The sequence below is a fragment of the Osmerus eperlanus genome, chromosome 1 (genome assembly GCF_963692335.1).
Source record: "Osmerus eperlanus chromosome 1, fOsmEpe2.1, whole genome shotgun sequence".
Classification (NCBI taxonomy): Eukaryota; Metazoa; Chordata; class Actinopteri; order Osmeriformes; family Osmeridae; genus Osmerus; species Osmerus eperlanus.
The window spans coordinates 24,903,078-24,926,458 of NC_085018.1; the positions used below are offsets into that span (position 1 = coordinate 24,903,078).

The window sequence follows — 23,381 nt, forward strand, 5'->3', positions numbered from 1 at the left end:
CATAATAACCATCATGTGTTCGTTTAGAGGATGCTTCTATCCAAAGCAATGTACACATTGGGGATTTGAACCTGTGACCTCTTGACATGCAGTCTAATGGCCTACCACTGATTTTATACACAAGGCAGCCAGTTTCTAATCAGTGCAACTATTTCAGCACGGTAATCTTTCAAGGCTCAAGCGGCCATGAGCTCATGCAGGCGGCTGGACCCACGGGGGGAAAATGCCAGCTTTGTTTTGTAAGGTTATGAAACAGGAGTATTGAAATGCCTCAAATTGATCCTTAGACTCCAACCCTGGCAGTTCCAACACTCCATTATATTCAGGGTAAACGTAGCTTAGTCAAAGTATGCGTGAGTAAAACATGTAAATGTTCCATTGAAACAAAGAGGTCTTTGAGTCATCTAGCCTTATCAAGTAAGGATTGGTATGTACCATCAGACCCATATTTTTCCATCGCCCATCAGAGAAACTTAATTTCAGAGAGGAAGCCTACATTTGACTGATATTAAAATACAGGGACTAAACAGTTTCACGGCTTTAAACGGTTTTAAAGTGCCTCAAACTCAGAGCACGCTCTCAGCAGTTGAACAACCCGCACAGTTCTGTTCTAACCGGAAATGAATACTACTTTGTTTAACGAAACTCGACGTAAGTGATAGAAGTGAGGACTAAGGTGTTGATGACGAAATCGACCACTGAACCACCGCGTCTTAAAGGGTGCAGAGGAGTGTGGGGCCTGCTCACCCGGAACCACCAACTGATTGTAAATCGTGTTAAGTTGTTACCGTTTGACTTTGAAATAAAAAATATCATGTTGCGTCGTCGTGCTGACGCCTGTCCTGGATTACAGTAAAGCCTTCTGTTTTCACGTTTAGAGCAAACAGTCGGCATGCGCCAAGCACTCTGGTAGGCCTATACCTTGACACAAAATCGAATCGCCTATTGAATTACATTAAACTGTCACAAATGATTGCTTGATGACAATTATATCATTTTATGGGCCTATAACATAACTTGGCTACTTAATGCATTTAGTTGGCTGTGATCTAAATAGTTAGCGTTTAGGATGTGTCTACGGTGACGACAACTGTCAACTAAAACTGAACAACATTACGAACCGTCCCAGAAATCATCTCAAGTCCCATATTGCGTGCACGCGCCAACACCTGCTGCTCCACACGCGATATCAAGAGTGGCACACTGGGGTGTATATTTCTTGTCAAAGTATTCCAATAACGTATTAATATACTGGCGTGAATTTTTCCTCTCAATATGTAGGCTATATGCACAAATCTACTCCGTCCTGTCGTACACTGATTATTAGGTTACAACTTTGAACAAATTTGTATTTCATTAGTTTTATTTTGGATGGGGAAAACATGTAGGCCTACTCCATATGACGAAAAAATATTGTAATTGCTGTAATCTCACCTTCAGGACCGCGGATCGGTGAAAGCCATGTAAGCTATTTTCACGCAAGAGAATTAATGCCCCTCGACGGTTATAAGGTCCTCGGATTGGAAAAACGCTGCGAGTGAGATGCGCTTCTCTCCGTTTTATCCACGCTTGCGTTAGGGACTCTACTTCACAGATAGGCTACATGCCAACTGAAAAAAGTGCGCCTCTCCTAAAGTGCAGTGCCATACAGGTGCATGCATTCAAGTAGAAATCAACTTAACTTAACAGAAAGGACTCGTAAAAAAATTAATAAAAACCACATACGGAACATTGATTGGTTTACATATGGTTTTACACAAACCAATCATCTTAGCGCAGGAAGCACAACGCCGGTTTGTTTTAGGAAACTGCAACACCGATGGGGGATGTAGTCCATCACACTGACGGATTTTATTGTGTAACAGGAGCTGATGCGCTTTGAAAAACTACAACAGGCGCCATTTTCAATTGTACCGTGGTTGCCTCAGCCACAGTGCAAGCATTGCGTGGAGCGATCAAACCGTCACCGGCAAAGTTACATGTTGTCAATCATACTTCCAATTTTTACATCTCAACTACGTGTCATCTCTCCGTAACACAGTACCAGTTTAGTTCCGTACGAGCGACTAGATGAACCTGTTCGTAAGCGACGGTAACCCTCATTGTGTCAAGGTGTTAGCAGTATTAGAACTTACTGGAGTACAATGTAACGTTCAGCATGTTAGCCACGAAGGTAAGCGGACTTGGATGCAATGCTATCTAGCTAACTTGCAAGCTAATGTTCCTAAACATTTTCAAGATCTGTGTCTCTAGATTAGTCATGCCAAGACTGCTTGTTAACGATCATTTTCCCGTAGCTACTACACCTAGCTTGCTATCCATATAGATTATTTTCTTTCAAGAGATTACTGACAACAACAGCTGTTGACTAGCTAGCTACAATCCATGCTTTCCAATCACAAGTTGTGGCTGAAATATTAGAGCTAGCTCTAGCTATGCGGCTCAGGGTGTAGGACTCTGTAAACTCAGCTTTCACACATCCAGTGGCTTTAACAAAGATAAGATACCACTCTAAATGTATTTTAGGTTAGTGTGTCACTGTGTCTTTGGTTTTCGTGTCTTTCAGAAAGCCATCTATCTGTGTAGCTAAATCAGCGACACACATAAATGGTACAACTAACATTGACGGTTATTTGGGTACATTTCTTTACAGGTGTTCTTCCTCAGGGTTAAACCCAGAGAATGACAGATGTAGTACGGCTACCTCGTTCAGTTAGTGTCACCGCAAAGATTTTCCAGCATTTTAGCATTAACTTGTGCTTTCGATACATATTGCACCGTGGACGAATCCAATAGCCATTAAAGCTACGCTACTATCTAAAACGCTGTTTACTCTAGACCAGCACTCCACCCATTAGTGACATTGAACTGCCAAGCACTCACAATACTGGAGTATTCTGGTCATCTAACACAAGCTATCGAGGCGGTATTGTCTGGGCTAGGTGAATGGCTGAGTGCTGGAGGGTCATGTCACTTGTTTAGAGGATGATAATACCTTAGACGCAGCCAGCGGTTTCATGGCCGAGCTGATTGTCTATAGCAGAGAACCTTCTGTCTGTGAGATCCTCGTGACGCTCAGTGCGCAGACTGACAGCTGTCAGGGCACTGTCAGGCACGTGGGCACAATGCATGGGACACGCATGACGCAGGGATGTGAGCATGTGGAAATACACGCACACGTGCACACAAACACAGTGCACACAATAACAAATACTCTCTCACACATAAATATAGACATGCACATACAATGCAGCAGTGTGTCTTAGACTGTTCGAACACCTAAAGATTTACATTTATTCATTTAGCAGACGCTTTTATCCAAAGCGACTTCCAAGAGAAAGCTTTACAAAAGTGCATAGGTCACTGATCATAACAACGAGGTAGCCCCAAAACATTGCAGGTAGCCAAAACATGAAGCACACATTGTGAAAACCAAATAAGTGCCAAAGGGAAGAACCATAGGAGCATGCTCTTACAACAAGCACATAGCTCCCGCCCACCACGGCTCCCAGTCTCGTGAGTCATCTCCTTTTTCATCATCATCGTATGGATTATAAATCCTCCTTTCATCAGATTTCCTAGTGGTCATCTTCAGATTAGGAAGACTGAGCTCTGCTCTCTACTCCTTAGCGGTTGCCATGCAGACAGATGTGCCCACGTACTCAAAGTGTAACTGAAATTAATTTGGGTTACAATGACTTAACTCATCAATCCTGGTCTTGATTCTGACTAATATTGGCGAATTTGTCATTATATATTAAGCGGAAGTAAATACAGATTATTTTTTTGGTCCAAAACCTCTGACTAAACTGGTGACGTATAAATGCCGTGTGTGTGATTGTGAGTCCGTGAGTACACGTATGTGTGTGATGCGTTTCCTGTGTGTCCCTGACGTGTGATGCGTTTCCTGTGCAGAGAGAGTGGTTCCCTTCCTGAGTCGTCCTACCCTGCCGGCCCTGGCACTGCCCAGCGGAACCCTCCTGTTCAGCCCAAACACCATCTGCCAGTCAGTACCTACCTTACCCTACCCTACCTTACCCTACCTTACCCTACCCTACCCTACCCTACCTTACCCTACCCTACCCTACCTTACCCTACCCTACCCTACCTTACCCTACCCTACCTTACCTTACCTTACCTTACCCTACCCTACCCTACCTTACCCTACCTTACCCTACCCTACCCTACCTTACCCTACCCTACCCTACCCTACCTTACCCTACCTTACCCTACCTTACCCTACCTTACCCTACCCTACCCTACCTTACCCTACCCTACCCTACCCTACCCTACCCTACCTTACCCTACCCTACCCTACCTTACCCTACCCTACCCTACCTTACCCTACCCTACCCTACCTTACCCTACCTTACCCTACCCTACCCTACCCTACCCTACCCTACCTTACCCTACCCTACCCTACCCTAACCTACCTTACCCTACCTTACCCTACCTTACCCTACCTTACCCTACCTTACCCTACCCTACCCTACCCTACCCTACCTTACCCTACCCACCCACTTATCTACCCACCCCTTCACAGGAGTCTCCTAGTATCTCCTCTCTCTCTCTCTCTCTCTCTCTCTCTCTCTCTCTCTCTCTCTCTCTCTCTCTCTCTCTCTCTCTCTCTCTCTCTCTCTCTCTCTCTCTCTCTCTCTCTCTCTCTCTCAATCTCTCTCCTCTCTCTCTCTCTCTCTCTCTCTCAATCTCTCTCCTCTCTCTCTCTCGTTCCCTCACACACCCCTCTCGTTGAGGGGTGTGTGAGGGGTGTGTGTGTGTGTGAGGGGTGTGTGTGTGAGGGGTGTGTGAGGGGTGTGTGTGTGTGTGTGTGTGTGTGTGTGAGGAGTGTGTGTGTGTGTGTGTGAGGGGTGTGTGTGTGAGGGGTGTGTGTGTGAGGGGTGTGTGTGTGAGGGGTGTGTGTGGGGTGTGTGTGAGGGGTGTGTGTGAGGAGTGTGTGTGTGTGTGTGTGTGTGTGTGTGTGTGCTGTTGCTAATGACCTCATGTGTGACCCCCAGGTACCTGTTTGAGCTGAGAGGTCAGGAGGCCAGTGGGCTCAGTAACCAGTGGCTGGAATGGGAGGCCACTGAGCTACAGGTATGAGATCTGGTACCACTGAGCTACAGGTATTAGATCTGGTACCACTGAGCTACAGGTATGAGATCTGGTACCTAGGGGCCCCGGTGGCTCACCGGACTAATGCGGAATAGTTCGAATCCTAACCCAGGCCCTTTACCGCATTTCATCCCCTCTCTCTTTTTTCTTACATTTCCTGTCCTCTCCAGAAATGCCACCCAAAATATATCTTCCCCCCAAAAAACAAAGTCTAGTAGGACCTACCTAGCATGTATCATGAAGCAAATGGAACACTTGGCATGTATGATCTAGCAAGTAGCATATTGTATCTAGCATTTAGTACATTATAATAGTGTAAGTCTATCTAGTATTTAGATACATACATACACGTTCAGGGATGGATATAGCTCAGGGGATGAGTACTTGCCTTCTGTACTTTGAATGAAAAGTAATTCTGAACTGTAACAAGGTTAACCAGGTATCTCCGTGTCTGCAGCCTGCACTGCAGCTTGCCCTCCACCAGGTGGTGCTGCAGGGAAAGGCAGCAGAGGCCTCCAGCGTCCTCCAGGCTCCTCTCCACTTCCTGAACCAGAGCCTGAGCAAGAGGACTGCCCCGTTCCTAACATCCGTACGTCCACACACACACACGTTACACATACACACGTGTGTGTGTAACGTGTGTGTGTAAGTTAAGACTGGGCTGGATTGAGAGCAGTTTGGTGTGTGTGTAAGTGTGTGTGTGTGTGAGAGAGTTCAGACTGGGCGGTATTGATAGCTGTACTGTACTGTGTGTGTGTGTATGTGTGTGTTCAGACTGGGCCATATTGATAGCTGTACTGTACTGTGTGTATGTGTGTGTGTTCAGACTGGGCTATATTGATAGCTGTACTGTAGTGTGTGTGTGTGTGTGTGTGTGTATGTGTGTGTGTTCAGACTGGGCCATATTGATAGCTGTACTGTGTTGCAGGAGGCTGTTTCTGTAGCTGACATCGTCCTCTGGGCTGCACTCTACCCTGTCCAGTCTGAACCCAGCCTGGCGCAAGGTGACTCAGCCAACCATCATCCGACCCTCATTTAACATTTAAAGCTGTTGTCTGTCTCTCTCTCTCTACATTACATTTACATTTATTCATTTAGCAGACGCTTTTATCCAAAGCGACTTCCAAGAGATAGCTTTACAAAGTGCACAGGTCACTGATAATAACAACAAGATAGCCACAAAAACATTGCGAGTAGCCAAAACATGAAGCACACATTGTGAACAACCAAAGTAAGTGCCAAAGGAAGAACCATAAGAGCATGTAGTTAAACAAGTTACAATTAAACAACATGAACCGCTATAAGTGCAAGTGTACCTGTAGACAAAAAAAACAAGCAACAATAATAAAAACTATATCACAGCGAGTACAAAAATTTAAATCAGTAACCACTAACCACAAGAGCAACAAGTCTCTAAGCAAGAGTCATTGTGATCCTTGAGGAAACTAACATCGGGTCAAGCGAACCATTCCTAAGTACCGTTGTACTCTCTAACTCTCTCTCTAACTCTCTCTTTCCGTCTCCATCTATGATTGGCTGCCTCTCTGTCCCTCTCCATCTCTCTCTTCATCTCTCCATCTCTCTCTCTTCATCTCTCATCATCTCTCTCCATCTCTCTCTCTTCATCTCTCATCATTTCTCTCCATCTCTCTCTTCATCTCTCTCCATCTCTCATCATCTCTCCATCTCTTGCATGTGTATTGATCTGTGTTCTAATAACTGTATTGACCTGGTCAAAGTGCTGTGGCAGAGCTGTGCAGAGACATCCCATCAGAGGCCTACATCGTAGTGCTGGGACGGTTTAGATTTTTTTTTTTTTGTGTTTCTAAATATCAGCGTAAAGTAATACTACAAAATATTGTGTTTTTTTAATCTGTGTGTTTCTTTCCAAACTAAGGACACCTCATACCCTATCTAGCTACTGACCCCGTGTTTGTAAGAGCACATCCACACATGTTATTCACATGGGCAGACTGTATTGAAAGTGTCGGGGCCCCGGGTGGGGTGAAGGTGGGGTCAGGACCCCAGGTGGGGATAAGGTGGGGTCAGGACCCCAGGTGGGGATAAGGTGGGGTCAGGACCCCAGGTGGGGATAAGGTGGGGTCAGGACCCCAGGTGGGGAGAAGATGGGGTCAGGACCCCAGGTGGGGATAAGGTGGGGTCGGAAGCCCGGGTGGGGTGAAGGTGGGATCAGGACCCCGGGTGGGGTGAAGATGGGGTCAGGACCCCAGGTGGGGAGAAGGTGGGGTCAGAACCCCAGGTGGGGAGAAGGTGGGGTCAGGACCCCGGGTGGGATGCTCTGAGAGCAGAGTGTTGACGTGTGCTGGGGTCCACAGCGTTGCAGGGGCAGAAGAGCGTGCAGGGCTGGTTCGAGCGCGTGGGGGCGCTGCAGGCGTGCAAGGCTGCCGCACGCAAGGTCCTGCAGGGCCGGGGGCTGGAGGCCCTGAAGGGGTACCTGCAGAGACAGCCCACCCCAAACAGCCAGCACAGAGACATGCAGCCTTGCAACAGCCCGCCAGAGGTGAGACTGTCTTGCCTTAACCCAGAAGTGAGACTCCACTGGTTTGTTGACTGACTGGTGTGTGTGTGTCGTGTTACTGATAAGTGTGTGTGTGTTTACTGACTGGTGTGTGTGTCTTTCCTGACTGGTGCGTGTGTGTGTGTTTACTGACTGGTGTGTATGTGTGTTTACTGACTGGTGTGTGTGTGTTTACTGACTGGTGTGTGTGTGTGTGTGTGTTTACTGACTGGTGTGTGTGTGTGTGTTTACTGACTGGTGTGTGTGTGTGTTTACTGACTGGTGGGTGTGTTTACTGACTGGTGTGTGTGTGTATGTGTTTACTGACTGATGTGTGTGTGTGTTTACTGACTGGTGTGTGTGTGTTTACTGACTGGTGTGTGTGTGTTTACTGACTGGTGTGTGTGTGTGTTTACTGACTGGTGTGTGTGTGTTTACTGACTGGTGTGTGTGTGTTTACTGACTGGTGTGTGTGTGTGTTTACTGACTGGTGTGTGTGTGTTTACTGACTGGTGTGTGTGTGTGTTTACTGACTGGTGTGTGTGTGTTTACTGACTGGTGTGTGTGTGTTTACTGACTGGTGTGTGTGTGTGTTTACTGACTGGTGTGTGTGTGTTTACTGACTGGTGTGTGTGTGTTTACTGACTGATGTGTGTGTGTGTTTACTGACTGGTGTGTGTGTGTGTTTACTGACTGGTGTGTGTGTGTGTTTACTGACTGGTGTGTGTGTGTTTACTGACTGGTGTGTGTGTGTGTTTACTGACTGGTGTGTGTGTTTACTGACTGGTGTGTGTTTACTGACTGGTGTGTGTGTGTGTTTACTGACTGGTGTGTGTGTGTGTTTACTGACTGGTGTGTGTGTGTGTTTACTGACTGGTGTGTGTGTGTGTTTACTGACTGGTGTGTGTGTGTTTACTGACTGGTGTGTGTGTGTTTACTGACTGGTGTGTGTGTGTGTTTACTGACTGGTGTGTGTGTGTTTACTGACTGGTGTGTGTGTGTTTACTGACTGGTGTGTGTGTGTGTTTACTGACTGGTGTGTGTGTGTGTTTACTGACTGGTGTGTGTGTGTGTGTTCCTCTCCCCAGGAGGAGGAGTGTCAGCGTGTGATCTCTGAGGAGGAGCTGCAAACAGCAGCCCAGACCTGGAGCAGAGGCCTGGAGGGCTCCCCTGCCCCATCACCCAGACAGCACCCTATGTAGGCCCTCACCCACCCAGACACCAACCTTTCTTTGGATTAGAACATCTGTGGAAATAAGACATTATACATTTGCTAACCCTATCCCTTGCTAGCTTGCCTGACAAGGTGTGTGTGTGTGTCCCAGTCTGCCTCAGGAAGGGAAGAGGAATGTCCTGCTGACTAGTGCCTTGCCGTACGTCAACAACGTTCCTCACCTGGGAAACATCATCGGCTGTGTCCTCAGTGCTGACGTGTTCGCCAGGTACAGCTCCTCCTGTCTCCTCCTCTCTCCTCCCCACTCCTCTCTCCTCCCTACTCCTCTCTTCTCCCCACTCCTCTCTTCTCCAGTCCTCCTCTCTCCTCCCCACTCCTCTCTTCTCCAGTCCTCCTCTCTCCTCCCCACTCCTCCTCTCTTCTCCAGTCCTCCTCTCTCCTCCCCAGTCCTACTCTCTCCTCCCCACTCCTCCGCTCTCCTCCCCACTTCTCCTCTCTTCTCCAGTCCTCCTCTCTCCTCCCCACTCCTCCTCTCTTCTCCAGTCCTCCTCTCTCCTCCCCACTGCTCCTCTCTTCTCCACTCCTCCTCTCTCCTCCCCACTCCTCCTCTCTTCTCCACTCCTCCTCTCTCCTCCCCACTCCTCCTCTCTTCTCCACTCCTCCTCTCTCCTCCCCACTCCTCCTCTCTTCTCCACTCCTCCTCTCTCCTCCCCAGTCCTCCTCTCTCCTCCCCACTCCTCCGCTCTCCTCCCCACTTCTCCTCTCTTCTCCAGTCCTCCTCTCTCCTCCCCACTCCTCCTCTCTTCTCCACTCCTCCTCTCTCCTCCCCACTCCTCTCTTCTCCACTCCTCCTCTCTCCTCCCCACTGCTCCTCTCTTCTCCACTCCTCCTCTCTCCTCCCCACTCCTCTCCACTTGTCTTTGTTCTCTTTTACGGCCCTCCAGGCAAGGAACTTGAACTTCGTTACTTTCCTCTCCCCTCCACCTCTCCCCTCCACCTCCCCCCAGGTACGGTCGTCTGCGGGGCTGGAACGTGCTCTACGTGTGTGGGACTGACGAGTACGGCACGGCCACAGAGAACAAGGCCCGGGAGGAGGGCCTGACGCCGCAGCAGATCTGTGATAAGTACCACGCCGTCCACGCCAGCATCTACAGCTGGTTCCAGATCGACTTCGACTACTTCGGCCGCACCACTACAGAGAAGCAGACGGAGTAAGAACGACCACACACACCTGGACCACACACACCTGGACCACACACACCTGGACCACACACACCTGGACCACACACACCTGGACCACACACACCTGGACCACACACTTGGACCACACACACCTGGACCACACACACCTGGATCAGTTAAGGACCTCGAGATAGATAACTGAGGATCTCTAGATAGATAACCTAAGGACATCTAGATAGATAACTGAGGACCTCTAGATAGATAACTGAGGATCTCTAGATAGATAACCTAAGGACATCTAGATATATAAATGAGCATCTCTAGATAGATAACCTAAGGACATCTAGATATATAACTGAGGATCTCTAGATAGATAACCTAAGGACCTCTAGATATATAACTGAGCATCTCTAGATAGATAACCTAAGGACATCTAGATATATAACTGAGGATCTCTAGATAGATAACCTAAGGACCTCTAGATATATAACTGAGCATCTCTAGATAGATAACCTAAGGACATCTAGATATATAACTGAGCATCTCTAGATAGATAACCTAAGGACATCTAGATATATAACTGAGCATCTCTAGATAGATAACCTAAGGACATCTAGATATATAACTGAGCATCTCTAGATAGATAACCTAAGGACATCTAGATATATAACTGAGGATCTCTAGATAGATAACCTAAGGACATCTAGATATATAACTGAGCATCTCTAGATAGATAACCTAAGGACATCTAGATATATAACTGAGCATCTCTAGATAGATAACCTAAGGACATCTAGATATATAACTGAGGATCTCTAGATAGATAACCTAAGGACATCTAGATATATAACTGAGCATCTCTAGATAGATAACCTAAGGACATCTAGATATATAACTGAGCATCTCTAGATAGATAACCTAAGGACATCTAGATATATAACTGAGCATCTCTAGATAGATAACCTAAGGACATCTAGATAGATAACTGAGGATCTATAGATAGATAACTGAGGACCACACACCCCTAGACGGACAACGTCACATTCTGTTGACAAACTCCTCCTCTCCCCCTGCCCCTCCTCTCCCCCTGCCCCTCCTCTCCCCCTGCCCCTCCTCTCCCCCTGCCCCTCCTCTCCCCCTGCCCCTCCTCTCCCCCTGCCCCTCCTCTCCCCCTGCCCCTCCTCTCCCCCTGCCCCTCCTCTCCTGTCAGGGTGGCCCAGAACATCTTCTGGCGCCTGCACGAGCGGGGCTTCCTCCTGGAGGACACGGTGGAGCAGCTCCGCTGCCAGAGCTGCCAGCGTTTCCTGGCTGACCGCTTCGTGGAGGGGGCGTGTCCTCACTGCAGCTACCCAGAGGCCCGCGGGGACCAGTGCGACAAGTGCGGGCGACTCATCAACGCCGTGGAGCTCAGGGTCAGTCTCCAACCTCTAGAACCTGACCTCTGACCCCCAGCCTTTAGAATCTAGCCTCTAGTGTCTACGACCTAGCTTGTGGTCTCTACAACCTATCATTAAACCACCTCCAGGAATCTGTAGAATGTATCCTGTAGTGTGCCAGTGTCAGGTGACCTAGAGGGGGGTGTTTGTGTCAGGTGACCTAGAGGGGGGTGTTTGTGTCAGGTGACCTAGAGGGGGGTGTTTGTGTCAGGTGACCTAGAGGGGGGTGTTTGTGTCAGGTGACCTAGAGGGGGGTGTTTGTGTCAGGTGACCTAGAGGGGGGTGTTTGTGTCAGGTGACCTAGAGGGGGGTGTTTGTGTCAGGTGACCTAGAGGGGGGTGTTTGTGTCAGGTGACCTAGAGGGGGGTGTTTGTATCAGGTGACCTAGAGGGGGGTGTTTGTGTCAGGTGACCTAGAGGGGGGTGTTTGTGTCAGGTGACCTAGAGGGGGGTGTTTGTGTCAGGTGACCTAGAGGGGGGTGTTTGTGTCAGGTGACCTAGAGGGGGGTGTTTGTGTCAGGTGACCTAGAAGGGGGTGTTTGTGTCAGGTGACCTAGAAGGGGGTGTTTGTCTTAGAGGTGCGATAGAGGTGATGGATTGTCCTCACCTGCTGTGTGTGTGTGTGTGTGTGTCTCTCTCCCCAGGACCCCCAGTGTAAAGTCTGCAAAGAGACTCCTGTCATCCAATCCTCAAAACATCTGTTCCTAGACCTACCCAAGGTATACACACCTAGCCGTGGCACACACACACATCCTGGCCTCCCCATGATACACACACACACACCTAGACCTACTCTCTCTCTCTCTCAGTTGGAGAGTGAGCTGGAGGCGTGGCTGGAGGGCTCGACGGCGGCGGGTGATTGGACAGCCAACGCCAAGCAGATCACACGGTCCTGGCTGAGGGACGGTCTGAAGCCACGCTGCATCACCAGAGACCTGCGCTGGGGCACGCCTGTACCCCACCCAGACTTCTCTGACAAGGTACACACACACACACGCCTGTACCCCACCCAGAGTACTCTGACAAGGTACACACACACACACACACACACACGCCTGTACCCCACCCAGAGTACTCTGACAAGGTACACACACACACACACACACGCCTGTACCCCACCCAGAGTACTCTGACAAGGTACACACACACACACACACACACACACACGCCTGTACCCCACCCAGAGTACTCTGACAAGGTACACACACACACGCACATGCCTGTACCCCACCCAGAGTACTCTGACAAGGTACACACACACGCACATGCCTGTACCCCACCCAGAGTACTCTGACAAGGTACACACACACACACACACGCACATGCCTGTACCCCACCCAGAGTTCTCTGACAAGGTACACACACGCACACGCCTGTACCCCACCCAGAGTACTCTGACAAGGTACACACACACACACACACGCCTGTACCCCACCCAGAGTTCTCTGACAAGGTACACACACGCACACGCCTGTACCCCACCCAGAGTACTCTGACAAGGTACACACACACACACACACGCCTGTACCCCACCCAGACTTCTCTGACAAGGTACACACACACACACACGCCTGTACCCCACCCAGAGTACTCTGACAAGGTACACACACACACACACACACACGCCTGTACCCCACCCAGACTTCTCTGACAAGGTACACACACACACACACGCCTGTACCCCACCCAGACTTCTCTGACAAGGTACACACACACACACACGCCTGTACCCCACCCAGAGTACTCTGACAAGGTACACACACACACACGCCTGTACCCCACCCAGACTTCTCTGACAAGGTACACACACACACACACGCCTGTACCCCACCCAGAGTACTCTGACAAGGTACACACACACACACACACACACGCACATGCCTGTACCCCACCCAGAGTTCTCTGACAAGGTACACACACGCACACGCCTGTACCCCACCCAGAGTACTCTGACAAGGTACACACACACACACACACGCCTGTACCCCACCCAGAGTACTCTGACAAGGTACACACACACACACACACGCCTGTACCCCACCCAGAGTACTCTGACAAGGTACACACACACACACACGCCTGTACCCCACCCAGAGTACTCTGACAAGGTACACACACACACACACGCCTGTACCCCACCCAGAGTACTCTGACAAGGTACACACACACACACACGCCTGTACCCCACCCAGAGTACTCTGACAAGGTACACACACACACACGCCTGTACCCCACCCAGAGTACTCTGACAAGGTACACACACGCACACACGCCTGTACCCCACCCAGAGTACTCTGACAAGGCACACACACACACGCCTGTACCCCACCCAGAGTACTCTGACAAGGTACACACACGCACACGCCTGTACCCCACCCAGAGTACTCTGACAAGGCACACACACACACACACGCCTGTACCCCACCCAGAGTACTCTGACAAGGTACACACACGCACACGCCTGTACCCCACCCAGAGTACTCTGACAAGGCACACACACACACACACGCCTGTACCCCACCCAGAGTACTCTGACAAGGTACACACACACACACACGCCTGTACCCCACCCAGAGTACTCTGACAAGGTACACACACACACACACGCCTGTACCCCACCCAGAGTACTCTGACAAGGTACACACACACACACACATGCCTGTACCCCACCCAGACTACTCTGACAAGGTACACACACACACACGCCTGTACCCCACCCAGAGTACTCTGACAAGGTACACACACACACACACACGCACATGCCTGTACCCCACCCAGACTTCTCTGACAAGGTACACACACACACACACACGCACATGCCTGTACCCCACCCAGAGTTCTCTGACAAGGTACACACACACACACGCCTGTACCCCACCCAGAGTACTCTGACAAGGCACACACACACACACACGCCTGTACCCCACCCAGAGTACTCTGACAAGGCACACACACACACACACGCCTGTACCCCACCCAGAGTACTCTGACAAGGCACACACACACACACACGCCTGTACCCCACCCAGAGTACTCTGACAAGGTACACACACACACGCACATGCCTGTACCCCACCCAGAGTACTCTGACAAGGTACACACACACGCACATGCCTGTACCACACCCAGAGTACTCTGACAAGGTACACACACACGCACATGCCTGTACCCCACCCAGAGTACTCTGACAAGGTACACACACGCACACGCCTGTACCCCACCCAGAGTACTCTGACAAGGTACACACACACACACACACGCACATGCCTGTACCCCACCCAGAGTTCTCTGACAAGGTACACACACGCACACGCCTGTACCCCACCCAGAGTACTCTGACAAGGTACACACACACACACGCCTGTACCCCACCCAGACTTCTCTGACAAGGTACACACACACACACACGCCTGTACCCCACCCAGACTTCTCTGACAAGGTACACACACACACACACGCCTGTACCCCACCCAGAGTACTCTGACAAGGTACACACACACACACACGCCTGTACCCCACCCAGAGTACTCTGACAAGGTACACACACACACACATGCCTGTACCCCACCCAGAGTACTCTGACAAGGTACACACACACACACACGCCTGTACCCCACCCAGAGTACTCTGACAAGGTACACACACACACACACGCCTGTACCCCACCCAGAGTACTCTGACAAGGTACACACACACACACGCCTGTACCCCACCCAGAGTACTCTGACAAGGTACACACACACACACACATGCCTGTACCCCACCCAGACTACTCTGACAAGGTACACACACACACACGCCTGTACCCCACCCAGAGTACTCTGACAAGGTACACACACACACACACACGCACATGCCTGTACCCCACCCAGACTTCTCTGACAAGGTACACACACACACACACACACACGCACATGCCTGTACCCCACCCAGAGTTCTCTGACAAGGTACACACACACACACGCCTGTACCCCACCCAGAGTACTCTGACAAGGCACACACACACACACACGCCTGTACCCCACCCAGAGTACTCTGACAAGGCACACACACACACACACGCCTGTACCCCACCCAGAGTACTCTGACAAGGCACACACACACACACACGCCTGTACCCCACCCAGAGTACTCTGACAAGGTACACACACACACGCACATGCCTGTACCCCACCCAGAGTACTCTGACAAGGTACACACACACGCACATGCCTGTACCACACCCAGAGTACTCTGACAAGGTACACACACACGCACATGCCTGTACCCCACCCAGAGTACTCTGACAAGGTACACACACGCACACGCCTGTACCCCACCCAGAGTACTCTGACAAGGTACACACACACACACACACGCACATGCCTGTACCCCACCCAGAGTTCTCTGACAAGGTACACACACGCACACGCCTGTACCCCACCCAGAGTACTCTGACAAGGTACACACACACACACGCCTGTACCCCACCCAGACTTCTCTGACAAGGTACACACACACACACACGCCTGTACCCCACCCAGACTTCTCTGACAAGGTACACACACACACACACGCCTGTACCCCACCCAGAGTACTCTGACAAGGTACACACACACACACACGCCTGTACCCCACCCAGAGTACTCTGACAAGGTACACACACACACACATGCCTGTACCCCACCCAGAGTACTCTGACAAGGTACACACACACACACACGCCTGTACCCCACCCAGAGTACTCTGACAAGGTACACACACACACACACGCCTGTACCCCACCCAGAGTACTCTGACAAGGTACACACACACACACACACACACGCACATGCCTGTACCCCACCCAGACTTCTCTGACAAGGTACACACACACACACACACGCACATGCCTGTACCCCACCCAGAGTTCTCTGACAAGGTACACACACACACACGCCTGTACCCCACCCAGAGTACTCTGACAAGGCACACACACACACACACGCCTGTACCCCACCCAGAGTACTCTGACAAGGCACACACACACACACACGCCTGTACCCCACCCAGAGTACTCTGACAAGGCACACACACACACACACGCCTGTACCCCACCCAGAGTACTCTGACAAGGTACACACACACACGCACATGCCTGTACCCCACCCAGAGTACTCTGACAAGGTACACACACACGCACATGCCTGTACCACACCCAGAGTACTCTGACAAGGTACACACACACGCACATGCCTGTACCCCACCCAGAGTACTCTGACAAGGTACACACACGCACACGCCTGTACCCCACCCAGAGTACTCTGACAAGGTACACACACACACACACACGCACATGCCTGTACCCCACCCAGAGTTCTCTGACAAGGTACACACACGCACACGCCTGTACCCCACCCAGAGTTCTCTGACAAGGTACACACACACACACGCCTGTACCCCACCCAGACTTCTCTGACAAGGTACACACACACACACACGCCTGTACCCCACCCAGACTTCTCTGACAAGGTACACACACACACACACGCCTGTACCCCACCCAGAGTACTCTGACAAGGTACACACACACACACACGCCTGTACCCCACCCAGAGTACTCTGACAAGGTACACACACACACACATGCCTGTACCCCACCCAGAGTACTCTGACAAGGTACACACACACACACACGCCTGTACCCCACCCAGAGTACTCTGACAAGGTACACACACACACACACGCCTGTACCCCACCCAGAGTACTCTGACAAGGTACACACACGCACACGCCTGTACCCCACCCAGAGTACTCTGACAAGGTACACACACACACACACACGCACATGCATGTACCCCACCCAGACTTCTCTGACAAGGTACACACACACACACACGCCTGTACCCCACCCAGAGTACTCTGACAAGGTACACACACACACATGACACTGAGGGTTGGGCTCTGAACACGCGTGTTTCTACCACAGGTGTTCTACGTGTGGTTTGACGCTCCCATTGGCTACCTGTCCATCACGGCCAACTACACCGACCAATGGGAGAGGTGGTGGAAGAACCCCAAGCAGGTGCAGTGACTCATCCTCCTTCCATGTTAACCCTCACGTTATAAAACAACATGCTGTAGGGGATATATATAAATGTATAAAGGATATATATAAACCTCCTGAGTGATGATCTCATGGTGACGTGAGATGAAGTCATCGTGTTGTTCCTGTCCCCACCACCAGGTGGAGCTGTATAACTTCATGGCCAAAGACAACGTGCCTTTTCACAGTGTGGTGTTCCCCTGCTCTCTGCTGGGCGCCCAGGACAACTACACACTGGTCAACAACCTCATCGCCACGGGTACACAGCACGCACACACACACACACATACCGTACACATACTTGCATACACATGTACGTACAGCCACACACACACATTGACATACACACATACACAAATACATACACTAATTTGGTTACACCCAATTTCACTTTATAGTATGAATTTAAATGAATCGTCTCTCTCTCTTCTCTCTCTCTCTAACTCCTCTCTCTCCTGTATTCCTCACCCTCTCTCTCTCTAACTCCTCTCTCTCCTTCTGTATTCCTCACCCTCTCTCTTTCTAACTCCTCTCTCCTGTATTCCTCACTCTCTCTCTCTCTCTAACTCCTCTCTCTCCTGTATTCCTCACTCTCTCTCTCTCTCTCTAACTCCTCTCTCTCCTGTATTCCTCACTCTCTCTCTCTCTCTAACTCCTCTCTCTCCTGTATTCCTCACTCTCTCTCTCTCTCTAACTCCTCTCTCTCCTGTATTCCTCACTCTCTCTCTCTCTCTAACTCCTCTCTCTCCTGTATTCCTCACTCTCTCTCTCTCTCTAACTCCTCTCTCTCCTGTATTCCTCACTCTCTCTCTCTCTCTAACTCCTCTCTCTCCTGTATTCCTCACTCTCTCTCTCTCTCTAACTCCTCTCTCTCCTGTATTCCTCACTCTCTCTCTCTCTCTAACTCCTCTCTCTCCTGTATTCCTCACCCTCTCTCTAACTCCCCTCTCCCTCCCTCCCTCCCTCCCTCAGAGTACCTGAACTACGAGGACACCAAGTTCTCCAAGAGTCGTGGCGTGGGCGTGTTTGGGGACATGGCGCAGGACACGGGCATCCCGTCGGACGTGTGGCGCTTCTACCTGCTCTACCTGCGTCCCGAGGGCCAGGACTCCGCCTTCTCCTGGGCCGACATGGCCCTGAAGAACAACTCTGAGCTGCTCAACAACCTGGGCAACTTCATCAACAGGTAGGTGGGAAACTACAACTCCCATAATGCTCTAGTTACTAGTCAACTCTCAGGTGGCAGGTTGAGAACTACAGCTACGATAACGCCTGGTCTAATTCGTGCCTCTCTCTTTTCATCCTCTCCCCCCTCCCCTCCCCCCACTCCTCTCCTCTCCCCCCTCCCCGCCTCTCCTCTCCCCCCTCCCCTCCCCCCACTCCTCTCCCCCCTCCTCCCCCCACTCCTCTCCTCTCCCCCCTCCTCCCCCCTCTCCTCTCCTCTCCCCCCTCTCCCCTCCCCTCTCCTCTCCTCTCCCCCCTCCCCGCCTCTCCTCTCCCCCCTCCCCTCTCCCCCCTCTCTCCTCCCCTCTCCTCCCCGCTCCCCCCTCCCCTCTCCCCCCTGTCTCCTCCCCTCTCCTCCCCGCTCCCCCCTCTCCTCTCCCCCCTCCTCCAGGGCGGGGATGTTTGTGTGTAAGTTCTTCGAGGGCCGTGTGCCTGTGATGCAGCTGCAGCAGCAGGATCTGAGTCTCCTGGCGCAGGTGGGCTGGGAGCTCCGACAGTACATCCAGCTGCTGGACAAAGTCAGGTGAGACTGCAGCCCTCACTGCCCTGGTACACCTGAGCTGGTACACCTGAGCTGGTACACCTGCGCTGGTACACCTGCGCTGGTACACCTGAGCTGGTACACCTGCCCTGGTACACCTGAACTGGTACACCTGCACTGGTACACCTGAGCTGGTACACCTGCCCTGGTACACCTGCCCTGGTACACCTTAGCTGGTACACCTGCCCTGGTACACCTGCCCTGGTACACCTGCACTGGTACACCTGCCCTGGTACACCTGCCCTGGTACACCTTAGCTGGTACACCTGCCCTGGTACACCTGCCCTGGTACACCTGCCCTGGTACACCTGCGCTGGTACACCAACACTCACCAACACTGTTACACTAACACCGTTACACCAGCCCACACTCACCTGCAGTAACACTGTTACACTGACCCAGGCTCATCACATGACATCACCCTCTTTGAATTGTCCAATCAGGATCCGTGATGCCCTCAAGTGCATCCTCAACATCTCTCGCCACGGTAACCAGTACATCCAAGTCAACGAGCCCTGGAAAAAGATCAAAGGAGGAGATGCTGACAAGTGAGTCTCTCTCTGTCTCTCTTTCTCTGTCTCCCTATCTCTCTCTCTCCCTGTCTCTCCCTCCCTCTCTCTCTCTCTCCGTCTCTCCCTCCCTCTCTCTCCCTCTCTCTGTCTCTCCCTCCCCCTCTCTCTGTCTCTCTCCCTGTCTCTCTCTGTCTCTCCCTCTCTCCCTCCCTCTCTCTGTCTCTCCTTCCCTCTCTCTCCCTCTCCCTCCCTCCCTCTCTCTCCCTCTCTCCCTCTCTCTGTCTCTCCCTCTCTCTGTCTCTCCCTCCCTCTCTCTCTCTCCCTCTCTCTCTCTCCTTCCCTGTCTTTCTTTCTCTCTTCTCTCACTCTGTCTCTCATCTTCTTCCTGTTTGTACCTCTCCCCCCCCCCCCCCCCAGGGAGCGAGCGGGCACGGTGACAGGTGTGTCGGTGAACGTGGCGTGTCTGCTGTCGGTGATGCTGCAGCCCTACATGCCGTCGATGAGCCGGACCATCCAGGAGCAGCTGCAGGCCCCGGCGGCCTGTGAGGCGGCCATGCTGCTGGGGGAGGGAAGCTTCCTCTGCTCCCTGCCCGCTGGACACCACATCGGCACGGTGAGACACGGCCAGCCCAGACTCACCTGTCTCACTGCACACCTGTCTCACTGCACACCTGATACACACCTGTCTCACTGAACAGCTGTCTCACTGCACACCTGATACACACCTGTCTCACTGCACACCTCATGCACACCTGTCTCTCTGCACAGCTGTCTCACTGCACACCTCATGCACACCTGTCTCACTGCACACCTGTCTCACTGCACACCTCTGATACACACCTCCCCTCCCTCTCCCAGGTCAGTCCCCTGTTCCAGAAGCTGGAGGCTGACCATATCGAAGGCCTGAAGAAGAAATTCGGAGGTCAGCAGGTGAGTACTGTCGCCATGCAGACGCCCCACTAAACCAGGCAGACATCCCATAACAGGAACTCCAGGAGGGATGATTTATGGATGAATGATGGATAAATATTCTGGTTTAGGGGTTATTATGGTTATTAAATATTGATAAATGACCACCTCAACCCTAACTCTGCCAGGGTTTATTCCAGTACGCAGCTGTGACACCTGTTGCATCACTGTGGCTGTGGTGGTCTCCTGTCCTACAATGACAATGTCCTACTGTGACATCACACAACACCTTGTTAGTGATGTCACAGTTGAGTTAGGGTTATTCCAGTACACCTTGTTTGTGATGTCACAGTTGAGTTAGGGTTATTCCAGTACACCTTGTTTGTGATGTCACAGTTGTTAGGGTTATTTCTTCACATACAGTAACTCATAGATATATATAAAGGGTAGATGTCTCGTCCGCGTTCCCGGACAACGGAGTCGAACGTCCGCACATGGCGGCCATCTTGCTACAGTCAACTCGCTCACCCATAACATTGTGTTGATGCTACATGTACTTTTTAAATGACCATAACTTGCTAAATTTTCAACCAATTTTTAAACGGTTTGGTTTGTTATCAACGTCAGAGATGTCGTTATGCCACTTAAAAAAAAAACATAATTAATCATAAGTATGCAGTGGCATACCGACATCTCTGACGTTGATAACAAACCAAACCATTTAAAAATCGGTTGAAAATTGAGCAAGTTATGGTTATTTAAAAAGTATAAGGCCATTTTTAGTTTAGAGTTGTATGACTGGACGGGGTGGTTAGTTGTGGTGTGGTCACAGCTGTGTGTGCAGACACTCTGGTGTGCATCTCACTAACCTCCTGTCTGAACCCCGCCCCTTCAGCCAGAGGAGGAAGACTCTAAACCACAGGTAGCTAAGGTGTGTGTGTGTGTGTGTGTGTGTGTGTGTGTGTGTGTGTGTGTGTGTGTGTGTGTGTGCAGTCACCTTCACTTATCCGTGTTCATTTTTCACACTAACATCAGTCGTGTGACGTGTGGAGTGACATCAGCAGATCAGATTTGGAGTGATATTTTTTATTTTTTTATTGACTCAACTTCGGACTTGCAACTTGTGGATGAAAGTTTGCTGTGGAATAGATGACATTTATTTGTTTGTTGTGCACAAACAAATAAATACAGTGCATTTGAAACAAACCTACTTTAAAAATAAAAACACATTCATACCAGTGCTTGCAGACTAATATCACCCATCACAACATGCTAACATCTTACTCAGGTGGTTGAGTGGTTAGGGAGTCGGGCTATTAATCAGAAGGTTGTTGGTTCGATATCCTGCCATGCCAAATTACGTTGTGTCCTTGGGCAAGGCACTTCACCCTCCTTGCCTTGACGAGAATGTCCCTGTACTTACTGTAAGTCGCTCTGGATAAGAGCGTCTGCTAAATGACTATGTACTCTTCTCTAGACCAAGCCTGGCTCCGCCCCCACTCCTAGCTCCGCCCCCGGCCCAGGCTCCGCCCCTGGCCCCGCCCCCGTTGCCGTGGTGAACGGAGCAGACCCGGAGCTGGTCAGACAGCTGACCCAGGCTGTGGCAGAGCAGGTAGGACTGGCTCACATCACACTAACCCTAACCCCTCAGCACACCTCTACCTGCTCCACAGCATTCACCCCTCCGAGTGACTCACTCTGTGTGTGTGTGTGTGTGTGTGTGTGTGTGTGTGTGTGTGTGTGTGTGTGTGTGTGTGTGTGTGTGTGTGTGTGTGTGTGTGTGTGTGTGTGTGTGTGTGTGTGTGTGTGTGTGTGTGTGTGTGTGTGTGTGTGTGTGTGTGTGTGTGTGTGTGTGTGCCCGCCCCAGGGGGACAAGGTGCGAGCGCTGAAGACCCAGAAGGCAGACAAGGCCCTGGTCACAGCCGAGGTGTCCAGACTGCTGGAGCTGAAGAAGCAGCTGGCCCAGGGTCAGAACCCAGGGCCCACTCCCCCTCAGAAGACCAGGAAGAAGTGAGACAGACAGACAGGTAGAGGGACAAACGGCAAACAGGGAGACAGACAGACAGACAGATAGGGAGACAGACAGACAGGAAGACAGACAGACAGGAAGACAGACAGACAGACAGATAGGGAGACAGACAGACAGGAAGACAGACAGACAGGGACAGAGACAGGGACAGAGACAGGGAGACGGACAGGTAGAGGGACAAACGGCGAGACAGAGAGACAGAGTGAAAGACGGACACGAAATGAAGGTTCAGATTAGCGTAATTTTAAGTGGTATTAAGATTTCCAGACGGGGATATTGAAGGGATGAGGGTTAATCAAGAGACCCAGGGATGATGGAGGGATGAGGGCAGACGAGGACTCAGGGATGATATGTCTAATGCGCATGATTTACGGAGGGCGGGAGCTGCTGAAGGGGAAGTGATGTCGTGGGGCTGCTGAAGGGGAAGTGATGTCGTGGGGCTGCTGAAGGGGAAGTGATGTCATGGGTCTACTTTAAACAAATGTTTTCGGACGTTTTTTGAACTTAATTGGTCTTAATTAAGTTTTTAATGAATATTAAGTCACCGTCGCTGTGTTCTATGGGAACAGAGACGAGTAAATGGTTGGATGAAGACACATTGAAATTTATGGGTGTGCACCCATCCCCCTGCCCTCCAGACTCCCCCCCCCCCCACACACACACATACACACACAATGGGAG

At 50.9% G+C, this 23,381-nt stretch overlaps 1 protein-coding gene across 1 annotated transcript; it reads left to right on the top strand.

Annotated features, from left to right (window-relative positions):
* Window positions 1–1,908: 1,908 nt before the first annotated feature.
* On the top strand, window positions 1,909–23,087 carry mars1 (methionyl-tRNA synthetase 1). Its single transcript, XM_062472533.1, has 21 exons — window positions 1,909–2,173; window positions 3,916–4,006; window positions 5,016–5,094; window positions 5,570–5,701; window positions 6,041–6,116; window positions 7,449–7,633; window positions 8,719–8,828; window positions 8,956–9,072; window positions 9,812–10,015; window positions 11,197–11,398; window positions 12,066–12,140; window positions 12,231–12,401; window positions 17,369–17,464; window positions 17,627–17,744; window positions 18,458–18,671; window positions 19,101–19,232; window positions 19,694–19,798; window positions 20,180–20,375; window positions 20,621–20,692; window positions 22,149–22,283; window positions 22,539–23,087. Exons 1-21 carry the CDS (start codon window positions 2,071–2,073, stop codon window positions 22,683–22,685), a joined length of 2,760 nt encoding a protein of 919 aa, XP_062328517.1. The 5' UTR covers window positions 1,909–2,070; the 3' UTR covers window positions 22,686–23,087.
* Window positions 23,088–23,381: the final 294 nt, after the last annotated feature.